This window comes from Fusarium flagelliforme, assembly GCF_020744385.1.
Source record: "Fusarium flagelliforme strain FIESC 12 MPI-CAGE-AA-0113 chromosome Unknown B0J16scaffold_13, whole genome shotgun sequence".
Classification (NCBI taxonomy): domain Eukaryota; kingdom Fungi; phylum Ascomycota; class Sordariomycetes; order Hypocreales; family Nectriaceae; genus Fusarium; species Fusarium flagelliforme.
The window spans coordinates 163-13,910 of NW_025763515.1; the positions used below are offsets into that span (position 1 = coordinate 163).

A 13,748-nucleotide genomic window follows, 5' to 3' on the forward strand; every position below is an offset into this window, starting at 1 on the left:
TGTCAGAGAGTAGCTTCCTAATACTTTCCCACTTCGCCCCCACATTGCCAGTCGCATCCCTGGTAGCCTCTTCACATATTCTCACAACGTGGGTTGGCCCTCGCCCTCTTCTCTATCTTTACTCTTGTTCTTTTCTAGCTAGCGACAGAATTGGCAAATTGATTCAGGCTGACGACGTTGATAGCTGCAATGCCGCGTGGACTGGGTCAGAAGTGATGCGGCAAAGTTTGATCCCATAGTGGCTAGTAGAAATGGGCTAAAAGCTCAAATAGTAACATATGAAAACCTTGGAAATATTGGATGCAAAAATTCGGCCCATTTTAGCCAATATTCTTCGAAGAAAAAACTTTACTTTGAAGGGCTCATTGTCGAATATTTGACGTGACTATCCAAAGACCTATAAGAGCACGGCGATGCGCAGATCGGTAAGAGAACAAACCTGCCTAGTAAGAGCCGTATCATCAAACTGCAATCTGGTAGTATTCCACCCCTACGTCAACAGACCGCAAACGTAGCACAAGAGAATTTTTGACCCCACCACACCCCCCCAAAAGTGCGGCGTGATTGCCAAGTAGCTCTTGATATCATTTGAGGCGTTTGCAGCCGCTATCTGTTGCAAACAATAGGATGGCTTGGAATACCAGTGAGAAAGCCCTCGAGCTCTTCATCATCCAGATCTGCTGTACCGTACTTGTCTACCTCTCGGCATGTTTACGATTCTGGGCGCAATCTGTCATTATGAAAGAGCATGTAATACACGACAAGTTGATGTATCTGTCAGTGGTAAGTTCACGTTCTGAATATGGCAGGTGCAATGCACATAGTTGCACTATTCGCCCTCTTCACGAGGCTTTCTGCCCCTGGGCAATGACAAAATGACACTGACTGTGGACCACTTTCCCAGTTCCTCTATACTGCCCAGGTTATCATTATAGTACGCGGCATAGTGGACGGCGGAATTGGACAACATGCGGGCGACGTTAACAGAGCAGGAATTGTCAAAGGTTTCCAAACTTGGTATTTCGGGGAACTAATATATGCCGCACTTTCATGCTTCATCAAGACATCGGTAGTTTTGTATCTCCATCAGCTTTACATCGGCCAACCATCAAAACGAGCGATCGTCAATAGACCCTTCCTTAGAGTAACTTTGGCCCTCTGTCTTGTCTGCGTCTGGGCTACATCGATTGTGTTTTTCTTGACCAGCATCTTCCAGTGCTCTCCCGTCGGCTACTATTGGGAGCAATTCAATGTTCCCATCAGCCCTGGCAAGTGTTCAAAAAACATCGTACCCATCACTGGTATAGTTCTTAGCATCGTTTTGGCCCTCAGCGATTGGACCTTGGCTCTAGTAGTACCCATTATGAGCCTATGGAACGCGCGGTTGCCGTGGAAAACCAAAGCTGCGATCCAAGCTTTGACGAGCTTAGGCGTACTGTGAGTGTTGTTTTACTTTTTTATGTTTTCCTTTACCTTGAAACTATTGTTAGTGTTACGTCCGTATGAGCTCGTATGTCTAGGCAGCTCTCCTCCAAGGGCTTGCCACATCCATTGGCAACGATGAGAATACTCATTGGCCTACTTCCCAGGGCAGGAGGAGCCGGATTGGTGTCTATTTAAAGTTCATTGCGTGGCTGACTATACGTCGATATAACAGAGCGGGCGCGGCAATGATTGTGCGAATTCCCTACATCAAGATGTTGGATCTTACCGAAGACTTTCTCTATGAAACAGTGTAAGACCTACATCCACTTGCTGTTACCTCATGCTTGCTCACTAAGTCGTATATAGAGATGTTGCAAAATGGACGGTTATAGAAGCAACTCTGGGAATTGTGGCCGGGTGTTTGCCAACCATTTGGCCATTATTTAGAGCGATGAGATCCAGACGTGTTTCACCAGGCCGCGATCAGGTAGATCATGAGGTTTTGAACCATGAGGTCCGGGTCGAAGGAGGGACGAAACAAAGCCCCATTCAAAATAACCGTAACACGATCCTTCTTCAGACAGAGTTCCGCCGTTGGGAAATCAACAATTCAGAAAAGCGTGTGAGGTATGCTCCGAACGACAGTTTTAGATGTGGTCAATGGCATCTATAGGGTAGATCGATATGGCAACCAGCCAGCTGGCATACTCGTAACGTAAACGCTTAGAAGTTCTCAACCTGGAAGAAAGAGTAAGAGGTATGACCGCAAGAGGCCTTTATTAATAATGTCAACGAAACAGACGACTTGCCACATATCAGTATGAATGGATATGCAACAGTGGAGTATGGCGTTAAATGACAAAACCAACGGTTCGAGGAAACAAACCGTTAGAACGACCCACGGACAGGCTTTTTGTCATGCTAGCGAGGCGTATATCTGGAAGCCTCCGGTTGGAATACTTTCTTCTTATAGCGCCCTTCCTGAGGAACTGTGCGGACGACTATTCGGGCTCGGCTCGCTTCATTACAATCTTAGTAATTCCCAGCCTGGTATCAAATAGTCCCTGTGAGTACCAGTTGATTGCTCCAGGAAAGCAAAAGAGCTATGGGAAGGTAACCCTTCTGGCCCTGTCAGCACATATGCTACCCGGATACTCGGAGATGGATGGGTTGCAGACCTTGCGGTGATCCATTCATGTTTCTGTTCTTTCTCCACGAGAAGACGTCGTCAAAAGGAGTGTAACCAACCTATTAATAGTAGACAGTTATATACACCAAGACACATCGTAGAAAGAAACTCGTCACAAGAAAAACCTGCGAATTTGGTTTGTTTCTGGATATTTGCACTATGAAGTTCTCTCATGAACTCAATGACCATATGCATCCACCTACTAATACAAATGCCTTCTATGGCAGCTCACCCGTGCACATCTCCATCCAGGCTCCAGATGTCATCGTCTGAAGTCTCCCATCTCAAGACCTCACTGGAGCCTCCGTTATCAGAAGTACCATCATCGTCCGTGAAACTGCGTAAGCTGTTTCCTTTACTACTGCTACTACTAGATAGCGTACTCCAGTCATAAGGTAAACCCTCGTCCATAGCTTTCGTCGGAGTACACCATTCAATCGTAATCTTTTGAAGTTGTGGCATCTTGGCAAAATAGGAGAGGCGCTGGATATATTCCATCAACTGCCCGCATTGACAGTCCTGCCTTTCCGCCTTGATCGTGAGATCACGCACTAGCATTTCGACCGCAACAGCATCTTCCCAATCGCCAAGCATATCGTCCAAGAAGCGAGAGAATCCGCTCAAGCAGATTACGAATGCGTTCTCCTCATAAAACACTCTTCGAGCTTCTAGAAGGAGATGCTGTCGAGACGCATCGTCATTGAGGAATTTCTTTAGAAGAAGAAATCTCCCAATACTCTCCTCATCTGACCAAGCAATAGGTTCTTGCACCGTGACTGGACCCTCCTTGACCAAGTACTTACAGAGTACGGCGCGGCGATCGTCTGATGGCATCTTGGCAATGTCGTCGAGAGGTCTCCCACCTGTCAGTTGAGCGAGGTCGTCCCTAGCGGTCAGGAGCTGCATCTCTTGGGCCTTGTGGATCACTGAAAGTGGCTGGCAAAAGATGTTAGTAGCAGTGGATTCGACAAGGGCCTGGCGCAGGGTGGCTTGATTGTTGATGGATGACAGAAGATCACGGACCTGAAGAAACTTGTGTATGCTCTTTCCTGGCTGGGAGAATGATTTCAAATGCATCCCGCGTTGCATTCTTATTTCTTACAAGCGATGAGATGACAAAACGAGGAGGTTGAAGAGACTGGGACCATTCCTATCAAGAGGCAAGAATATGCCACACGACTGCCTCCAGGATCCACGTCATTTCAATAAGATAGAAGATCAAGCAAATATATGATACAGATACTATACTCACTTTCGTCCATATTGGTACGTCCAGCTGCATCAAATCGAATGTAGTGACTCCTGATCTGATCAGTTTTTGGCTTCTGCGACAACCCTACGATGGGTTACACATTTGCCATTCGATACAAAAAAGGACCTCTCCTGAAGCCCTCAATATTGTAACAGAGGCTGGCTTGCGAAAATGACGTGGATAGTATTGGAGGAGATGATTATGCCCATCTGCCCATCTGTCCATCTAAGATCCATACAACTGAGGCTGGACGGGTGAATGGACTCCTACATGGCTGAGGAACGTCGCCTTCAGTCTTGGCTTATATGGAAGGTGTAGGCTATCAGCATGGTGGTACGGTAGAATACGAGTCGTCTGCTTGTGTTGAAAAGGCTCAGGACATTCGTACCGACGCACTGTCGATTGATCAGCTTCTTGAACACCAAAGGCACAGCAGACGAGACTTATCAACACATGACTCAGGTCTTGCTAAAACACTATCATCTCGAACAAGGTCAACATTTAATTTCGGCCTGGTACACAGCTTTCAACGACGAAGTTTTTAATCAAGTTCCATGATTCCCTTTCGAAGCTCGACACGATTCAGTTTTTAATTCATATATCATCCTACATATGTCTCCTACCACGTAGCTGTTCGCTCTTGAATGTTTGTTCCAAGGATTACAAGGCAACAAAGAAATAATAGATGGCGGTGATTATTCTTCATAAAGTACATGAAAGTATGCAGAATCGACTGCGGGATTGCGAAACAGTGCGTTATTACGCTGCTCATATGACCAAGTTATGAGAGGCAGATCTTAAGGAAATGCTGTTAAACCCTGAGAAGCAACTTCTGTTTCCTTTATCTCCCTAGCCGCTCCTAGCTAGCCGCTGCTCATTTCGGTGTAGTTGAAGCCCGTTATAGATTTCCTCAATGCTTGGAAAATCAAAATCGTCGTCGTTGTCGGGAGACTTGTTTCCACGTCGGGGGGGAAGTGAAACAGCCCTTGGGCTTGAGTAAGATACGGCGTTTCTCTTTACAACTGTCAGCACTACATCTCAATATCTTCGGAATTGCATACATTTGAGTTTTTCTTCGATCTCATGGCTGATCTTCTGCGCCGTTTTGTCGATGGCGTCCGCAAACTAGCTACCCATGATCCGTTGCTCATAGACTCTCTGGCACGGGCCGTAAAGGTGCGAGGCCGTTCGGACAACCTCGTGACTTCAGGCATTGCACGTTGTGCGTCGATTTGAGAAGCACATTCTGTTCCAGCACAGTCTCTGAAAGACAATGGATGTTGGCTATCGCTATCCTGCTGCTGTTGGACCATTCTCCCCGGCTGATGCGAATTCTTCCTCTCTCTGGACTTGCTAGTATGCCGAACAATACATTGTTCAAATGGTAGGGTGGTAGCGGCGGAGATTTGAGTGATTGTTCCTCCCATGATGAGGTGGTGCAGGAGTTTCTGCATGACTTTGATCGGCATCTGTTCGTCTGGAAAGAGATGTTGGGACGGTGGCCAAGGTGAGAAAGAAGAGAGAATGGATGTAAAATGATGGCAACTTGCTGTTATTTATACTGAAAGATATTTAGGTACATGTATTTCTTACCAAATATTCTTCCTCAAAGTAACCAGGTTTCTCACTCCAAAACCCAGGGCGTAGTGTCATGAGAGACAGAGCGACAGATCCATGGCGTCCTTATGAGCGACCAAGACCTAGACGCTACGCGCCTTTACTTGGTTCTTTCAGGGATATGAGGCACGCCTAACGAGGCTGGGGGTAATGAGCCGCCATTGGCGACATGAAGACAAGTGAACAAGGTCGAGCCGGAAAGGATGCCTACTTAGCTGAGACATAACATCTACCTATACTGATATTCCCCCGTAACTCTATCATGCTTTGAAGCTGAAATCATGTTTGCTATTAACTGTTGGACGCGCTTGATAAATCCACAGGACAACATGAGCACGCCGTCGAGTATGCACCCCGATAGATTTATGAATCGCGGCCCCAAGGCATCAGCGGCGGCGCCTGAAAGTAGCAGCGCGGGAGCTGCGGCTAGACCGTGAGCTGACGGCGGCCAGAAAGCGAGCGACTGCGGTATATTGAGGTTTGATGCCAGCTGGGGCAGTCCAATGACTATGAGACCGCTGGATGCGCTGGTGGAGAAATTGACCCCGTAAAGCTGGAATAATATTGCAGTTCTTCTAAGTGTTAGTGGGATTTTAGTGCCCGTCCTTAGAACCTGCGAAGAATCATCGACGCCGAGGATGGTCAGATGAACCCCTAGTCTGATCTTTGGGTGCGTACTGCATCGCCGACCTAAAAGGTAGAGACTTCATGGCGGCCGTTCTGTCATACACGGCACTGGTAGAACGCAACTAAGCAAAGTTCATGCAGACAAACTGGAATCGCGGGTGTCTTTGATCTAGAGGTGGCGTCTCAGTCTTTTACTTTTCTGTATCCAGTTCCTAGATAGGGTGAAGCTCCTCTCTAATATCTTGGCGTAGTGTGAACATTCCTCAGAGTTTGACAAAAATGCCTGTCGGGAGTTGTAGCCCACAGCGTGTCAACAAAAGATTGTCAATACAAACTCTACAGTCGAAGATACACATTTCGTCTTCACCAGGCCTTCAATCCACAATAGCCATGGTCCTGCCACTGCCTCTTGTCCGACTGGAGCAAACTCTTCTATTCAGAGTCTTGCAGTCCATACATCTCCTTCCCATTACATGAATGAAGCTACTCGAGTCCTTGGCTAGGAGGATATCTCTAGGATAATACATATATGATTGTAGTAGGTTGAATGTCACGGCTGTTTATATGTCTGGGTACGTTTCAAGAAATGTACAAGTATTTCATGTTTGTGTCGATAGAGAGGCACCGGGAGCAATTCGGAATAGTAGCTAGTTGCATCGATGTGTTGGCAAATTTCAGATTCGTAACACCCTCCCCGACACATTCAAGTCAGCTTCGATGGTTCATGACATTGTGTACTGTATATGAAAGCGGTATCAATAACCTGAACTGCCTGACGCAGTGTTGGCTAATTGATGTGTCTTAACATATCACAGTCGCGTATCATCGCTGAAATTCCCATCCCAAGCCTATCACTTCTCAAAAGTGGAGCGAGAATGGAACCAGGCTTAAGGTAAGTTTAAGTTACATAAAGACCCTTGATTAGTACGACTAAGTTCAAGTTTTCCATTTGTGACAGCCGTCCCGAAAGTAAAAAATGAGAAAAGTATTCATAAGGCTAGGGCCGAGCCGGCAACGGCCGTTCCAGGCGCAAGACAGCCGGCCAGAACAGAAGCATCCAGCTCGACCTTGGATAAAAGGCCAACTTGCTGATGCGGCTCCCTCAGCCATTTTACCAAAGCCGGCAGAATTCATTCTGGCCCTTCAGCAACATGTCTTGGGCATGTCTATCACCACTCGTCTCACGGCTATCACATCTTTTTGACAGTAGCAGCTGGTCTGACCAGTGCCGTTCAGCTCAAGGAAGAGCGAAGAATACATTCCGACGAAATAAGATCAATTTGCGGCCTTTTAAACCCAAACACCGGATATCTACTCAAAGACATGACGCAAAGAATCCTGTACCAAGACAACAGGCAAATATGATTTATACAACAAGATATGGATCATGCCGCATCACGGATAGCGGAAGCGCAGATGTCATCTCCTCTCAAGTCATCCCCGTATCAGTTGATGTTCTCACAATGCCGCGATACGTCGATCGTGCATGCCAAACCGATCTACGACCAACTTCGGCGCTCTCAACATACGACCTGGTCTCAGCGGATATCCTAGATGAGTGTACGATTCCAGATGGAAGGCAGCCGCCTCCTCCGCCTCCGCCCCCGCCTTATGCGCTTCGACAAGACCCGAAGGTGTGATCGATGTGATCGGTGTGATCTGTGTGGACGAGCACAGCGGGCGAGATTATGCACATATGTTGGGAGGAGATAGGCGAACTTGTTCGACAGCACATCATAAATCTCAGGTCAAAACGAAAGGGTATGCGAGCTAAGAGATGTGATCATAGTGGTAAAACAGGGCAAAGGATGTGCTTCCACTGATAGTATGGGTGTAATCCTTGACATACCCTGAAACTATAGTGAACAATGGACCACTTGAGAACTTACCAGCCCAGATAAGCAGTGAATGTTTAATGGGGATAATACGTAGTTTTAGTAGGCGTATTAGCGGCAGTCCGATTCTGGATTCCAGAGTCTGGAATGGAAAGTGTGAGTGAGGGTTAGGATCCGCGATTTATTGATTTTGCCAATCGTCAGCAACGATGCCTTTCCCTACATGTGCTTTAGAAGCGCACAACAATCCTTCATACTCCACTTAGATAGAAAATTGCGGAGTATCTTCATTACTACAGTGTTGAGCACTTGCACCTTCCTCTCTTTCAATAACTCTTGTTTGTAAAACAAAACCCCATACGCCGGGGTCAGGTAGCGCTCTACACTGTGTACACTGATGCCGACACTAAAAGTGGACGTACAAATGTACTTGTCTTATCGATGTAAGCTGCAGTGCTTTTGACTCGCACCGTCATTATGCCTCCACTTCCACAGACTCGCGCCCTAGAATTCCAACTTCATCAGCCCAGCTAGAGATTGCTTACGCATCTATAAGCGGGCCGATTTCTGACAAAACTCGGCTGATGAAGTACAGCCATGTATATAGATAGCCCCACCTTAGACTCAACAAAGATCATGTTGTCTCAGAGTGGAAGATGCAAGTGCTCAATACTGTACAGATACCGTGACTTCGCATCTAAAAGGACTTCGTGGTATATGCAAGTTCAATACCCATGGTCCTGTTGAAATTAGACCCGTGCAGTCTCTATAGCGGATACCGTTCACAAAACTCAAGGACATAGATAGATGGCTAAACACTAGTTAACGAGCTTAGGGAGCCGCTTCTTTTGGCCCTCCATGTTCGTCGTCGTTCACATACCGGCTTGGAACGTAATGAAGACGTTATGGCCTTGATAGGTCTAGCAGCCTTATGTGATACTGTTTCACACTGACTCAAAAGAAAGTCATATTGCGAAAAATGACTAACAAGAGTGTACCGCCACAAGAGGACTTTCCCACACGGATTTGTGGACACCAGATCAACCAGTCAGTCCAAAATTTGCCTTTACAATATGTACCCTTCCAGCTCACCCCGAGAGTGTCGTATTGTCCGTCAGACGGTATAAGATCCTTATACTTTTAAATTTCCTTCGATGTTCGCCACAGTCGACAAAATCTTACTCGATTGCTTATTCGTTTTTTTATCTATCGATATATCCATATCGACAGAGACAAAAGCTTTTCGGGAAATATGGCTGAGTTTGCGTTTGAAGATGAGGACTTGACTACCCTCAAGGGCAATGTTATCGTTGTCACAGGTATGAAACATACTGCCCGTCTCGGCCCCCGCATCCCGCTCCAATGCCCATATGGCCAAGCTCATAAATGGGCTGGCTCTACACGCCTTAATTACGTCGGCCTCTTTTAACATTAACTCTCTTTGAATAGGCGGTTCATCTGGCATAGGACTAGCTACCGTGGAACTACTTCTATCGATCGGAGCCTCGGTAGTCAACGGTGATATCCAGACTCCTGAAAAGGAAATGACAGGTGCCTATAAGTTCATCAAGACAGATGTAACTAAATGGGAAGAGTTACTTGTGCTGTTCAACAAGGCAAAGGAGGCACATGGCCGTATCGATCATGTCTTTGCCAACGCCGGTATTGGGCCATGCGCTGATTACTTGTCTACTCAACTTGACCAAAATGGCAACATAATGGAACCATCGAGCCGGAACCTTGACGTTAACGTCAAAGGATGTTATCAACACGTCTACTCTCGCGATTCACCATCTGCGGCAGCAACTTGAAGGAGGAAGTATTGTTATCACGGGATCCGCGACCGGCCTCCAGCGTTTCCGCGCCGTTGACTACGGTAAGTTGAGGAACGGTATCCTCAGGGCGCTTAATCAGGCTGATATGTATTAGCTACTGCCAAGCATGGAGTGCTCGGCTTCGGGCGAGGACTTGTCCCGTTGCTTAAAGCCGCTCGAGTTCCGATCCGTGTCAATACCTTGGCACCCAGCTGGACGGACAGCAATGTTCTCCCATCCTTGAAGAGCTTGCTGAGCAGCATAAATGTCGACGTGCAGCCTGCCTCTGCAGTTGCTCGCTGTGCTGCTTACCTCATGGCTGATACCTCTATGAACGGACAAGTCGTCCATGTGCAGCGTGGTAGGTATGCTGAAGTTGACAAGGCTGTTTTGATTCCTACGTATAAAAAGATCAAAGGCGATGGGTACCCAAGTGAGGATGAAGTCTTCGAGCGACTAGCAGCGGCGGCGGCGTAAGGCGTAGTCTGTGGTATAGACGAAATGGGAATGAGCACGTAGCAAGACAGCGAATTCTGTACAGCTATAGAGCATCACAAGATGCGACAAGAAAAGAAATCGCGCAACCACTTAATTTTATTTGATCCAAGGTACAGTGATGAACATTCGTAGTTTCCTCTTTTACAACACTATCACACTCTCTTCGTGTCTCCACATAGTGTTAGTGGCTTACTTTTTGTTACTGTATACTTCTGCGTGAATGCTGACGAAGATTCGCTCCAAGCTTAATGAAAAGTAGCTACAGGGCTGACACGCATTATCGTAAGCGACTCCATTCTAGGTTTTGTCTAGATACTTGTATCTATCAATGAAGTACGCTTATCCCAGAGTCGAAAATGACGTTCAGGTGTTCTTGACGTCCTAATGCGGATACCTTGACCCATGTAAGCAGTACTTGTATGTATCTATAAGTCGCTGCTCCAAAGTTTACAAAGAGGATGTAATTGTGAACAGGAAGGTGCACATGTACAGTACTGTACAATATGTGATAGAATGTTGAACAGTACTACCATACCGCACTACGCCAGCAAACTCCCGTCAGCTCATCGAAGAGTCGGAGTCAACCCCACTTGCTTTGCCTGGCCTGGCCTTGACGGGGGATTCGCGTTCCCTAAAACAGATTTCTCAAATACAGTAATGATTAAATGAAATCCTCCACCCATGTCTGTCCTCAGGACCGGTTGCAAGACGTGAAAGCGCTTTTCGAATCCTCTTGGTAGTCCTAGGTCCTCGTTTTAGTTAGGTTCCTCATCTCCTCGAAGGTCGTAACCCCCACTCCCCGGCTCGAAGAAGATATCGGGGTCAGGTTCCATCGCAGCTAGGTGTTACCAGGGCATCACTGCTTATCAGTCTAGCTCGACCTGGGTCTAAAAGACATGCCTCAATAAAGTCCACTTCCGTCGAAATCTCTACTGAAAGCGCCTTGCCCATACACGAGATGCATCAATAATGGCCATATATGGAATCCTAGGATTCTAACTACCAAAAGTACCGGAAGCCTTAGCCGCCAAGGGCTACCAGCTCAAGAAGGCTGTGACTCTTTTTATCCCTACTTTAGTATATGTTTCAGTGTGGAGTGGGGAAAAAAAGAAGAAAAAGAAAAAGAAAAAGATTCTCTAGCGGTCCTTCTCTATGGGATCCGTTTAGTATAATCTGTTTCTGCATCCATTTGCCATCGGGTTCATTAAAGATAAGCTAACTCCCATCAATTCCTAGTTTCTACATCCGCCCATTCATCCTAAGATCAAAGAGTTATTCAACAAAAATACTATTTGCGACATGCTGGCTCACTACTTGAGAATGACCGTCTTGGTCATTGCGATCCAGTCTATGCTTAGCGCCGCAGAGCTTAACGCCTTACAACTGTATCAGAGGGAACCTTCCCAGAATGACGTAAGATATGCAAACATGGTCTACTTTGTCAACTGGTATGGCAGCCCCAATTACCATGCGATTGAAGTCTTGGCAAGCTTGCCGCAGCCATGGCCGGATCAATTGAGCGAGACGAGATACTAATCGTAAACGTATGTTAGGGGGGTATATGAGCGAGGTTTCCAACCACAGGATCTCCCCGCCTCCAGCATAACACATGTGCTATACGCTTTTATGAATGTGCAGGAGGACGGCACGGTGTACGTTCTCTCGGAAGGAAATAGCAATATCGGAAGCTTCGATCCTAACCCTTCTTAGATTCACAGGCGATACATACGCAGATTTGGAAAAGCATTACGAAGGAGATTGTAAGTTCTGTCGCACCTACAACAAGCTTGACTTCTACCGTCACCTACGATCTCTGGCGTTTGCGGTTTGCAAATGCATCTCTCGTGGCAAACTCAGAACCCATCAATCCTTCCTACCTATTCCGACCCGTTTCCATGTATAACTTGCCAAAGCTCAAACTTGGCTCAACCCGTTTGCTAACAGAGGTCCAATCTCCGCTCTCTAGCGTGGCTCGAAAGCGATACAGATAACGCGTTTGGATGCGTTAAGCAACTCTTTCTCCTGAAAAAGGCGCACCGCAACCTCAAGGTCCTGCTATCCATTGGCGGCTGGACTTGGTCTACAAACTTCGCCACTACCGCAGCTAGTGCCGCCAGTCGATCTACCTTTGCCAAGTCGGCAGTCACTCTTCTGAAAGACTGGGGCTTCGACGGCATCGACATCGATTGGGAGTACCCAGCTACTGATGAGGATGCCTCCAACATGATACTACTCCTCGAAGCAGTACGAGCCGAGCTTGATGCTTACGCTTCCAAGCACGCACCGGGATACCACTTCCAGCTTACCATCGCCGCTCCAGCAGGCTCGAGCCATTACAACAAGCTACGCCTCGCGGATCTTGGTCGTGTAGTCGATTACATCAACCTTATGGCTTACGACTATGCCGGATCCTGGAGTTCTGTAGCTGGTCACACCGCTAACCTCTATGCAAACACAGATCTTCCCCAGTCTACTCCATTCAATACTGATGATGCCGTCAAAGCCTACCTTGATGCTGGGGTACCTTCTCACAAACTCATCCTCGGCATGCCTGCGTATGGAAGATCCTTCATCGGTGCATCTGGCATGGGAGAACCGCACTCGGGCGTAGGCCTTCCCAACAAGGCGCTGGGTAGCTGGGAGGCCGGGGTCTGGGACTACAAAGCTTTACTCAAACAAGGTCTCGAGATGATGTACGATGAGAAGGCGCAAGCATACTACGGCAAGTATCCATCTGGCGGAGGCATCTGCTCCTACGATACTCCAGAAGCAATCCAGGAAAAGGTGTCCTACTTGAAGCAGCGAGGCCTGGGAGGGGCTATGTTCTGGGAGGCATCAGGAGATGGGAAAGGGCAAGAATCTCTGGTGGGAACGAGCTTCAGATCTTTGGGAAATCTCGATCAGACAGAAAACTTACTTGTTTATCCTGATTCAAGATACAGAAACATTGCTTCCGGCATGGAGAGAGGATCTGATCTAGAGGGCATTTAAGCGATCAAATGCATAGATGAAGCCCTGTCGAAAAGCAGCTCCTATAAATCAATTATTGTTTACCTTCCCCACTAATGTTCTAGGCACAATTGGAAAACGTTGATCCTCGAGCAAAGAACTGTTCTATCGCCACTTTTGTCAAACGATACAATTTTCGATCCCTCCAACTCGGCAGTCCCACCCTCACCCAAAGGAGAGGGGGGGTTGGATCGTTGCTGTCACATGCATGCTCACTTCTAACCCTCAGGGTCTACAAATGGCTTGTTGTGCTACGGCGACGTTTGCAACAATGTTACATGATTATATTGAGCCTGCCAGTTGCCCATGAGCCGCTCAACTGATATACAGTAAGCCTAATAACTTGAATCGAATTGCCCTCTTTACAAATCTCTCTATGGTTGGCCGTCATATGGCTTGTCTGTTTGGCTTTCTGAATGATTGGCCCTGTCACGATCAATACTGTAATACTAGAACGATAATGAAAGTCCTAAATTTAAAGA

General features: G+C 47.0%; 5 protein-coding genes across 5 annotated transcripts; 4 read left to right on the top strand and 1 right to left on the bottom strand.

Moving 5' to 3' along the window:
* Positions 1–627: 627 nt before the first annotated feature.
* Positions 628–2,098, top strand: B0J16DRAFT_359207 (uncharacterized protein; the record flags this gene model as incomplete). The annotated part of the gene is made up of 4 exons (XM_046129639.1): positions 628–783; positions 905–1,437; positions 1,658–1,733; positions 1,940–2,098. The coding sequence occupies 4 exons, from the start codon at positions 628–630 to the stop codon at positions 2,096–2,098; spliced, it is 924 nt and encodes a 307-aa protein (XP_045977213.1).
* A 744-nt stretch (positions 2,099–2,842) lies between these two features.
* Positions 2,843–3,691, bottom strand: B0J16DRAFT_277178 (uncharacterized protein; the record flags this gene model as incomplete). Its single annotated transcript, XM_046123796.1, has 3 exons — positions 2,843–3,233; positions 3,414–3,550; positions 3,638–3,691. The coding sequence occupies 3 exons, from the start codon at positions 3,689–3,691 to the stop codon at positions 2,843–2,845; spliced, it is 582 nt and encodes a 193-aa protein (XP_045977214.1).
* Positions 3,692–7,261: 3,570 nt separating this feature from the next.
* B0J16DRAFT_359208 (uncharacterized protein) lies at positions 7,262–7,750 on the top strand (the record flags this gene model as incomplete). The annotated part of the gene is made up of 1 exon (XM_046129640.1): positions 7,262–7,750. One exon carries the CDS (start codon positions 7,262–7,264, stop codon positions 7,748–7,750), a length of 489 nt encoding a protein of 162 aa, XP_045977215.1.
* Positions 7,751–9,197: 1,447 nt separating this feature from the next.
* B0J16DRAFT_359209 (uncharacterized protein) lies at positions 9,198–10,236 on the top strand (the record flags this gene model as incomplete). The annotated part of the gene is made up of 4 exons (XM_046129641.1): positions 9,198–9,264; positions 9,395–9,696; positions 9,749–9,821; positions 9,875–10,236. The coding sequence occupies 4 exons, from the start codon at positions 9,198–9,200 to the stop codon at positions 10,234–10,236; spliced, it is 804 nt and encodes a 267-aa protein (XP_045977216.1).
* A 1,449-nt stretch (positions 10,237–11,685) lies between these two features.
* Positions 11,686–13,248, top strand: B0J16DRAFT_390204 (glycoside hydrolase superfamily; the record flags this gene model as incomplete). The annotated part of the gene is made up of 4 exons (XM_046131851.1): positions 11,686–11,705; positions 11,811–11,909; positions 11,968–12,017; positions 12,224–13,248. 4 exons carry the CDS (start codon positions 11,686–11,688, stop codon positions 13,246–13,248), a joined length of 1,194 nt encoding a protein of 397 aa, XP_045977217.1.
* Between the last annotated feature and the right edge of the window lie 500 nt (positions 13,249–13,748).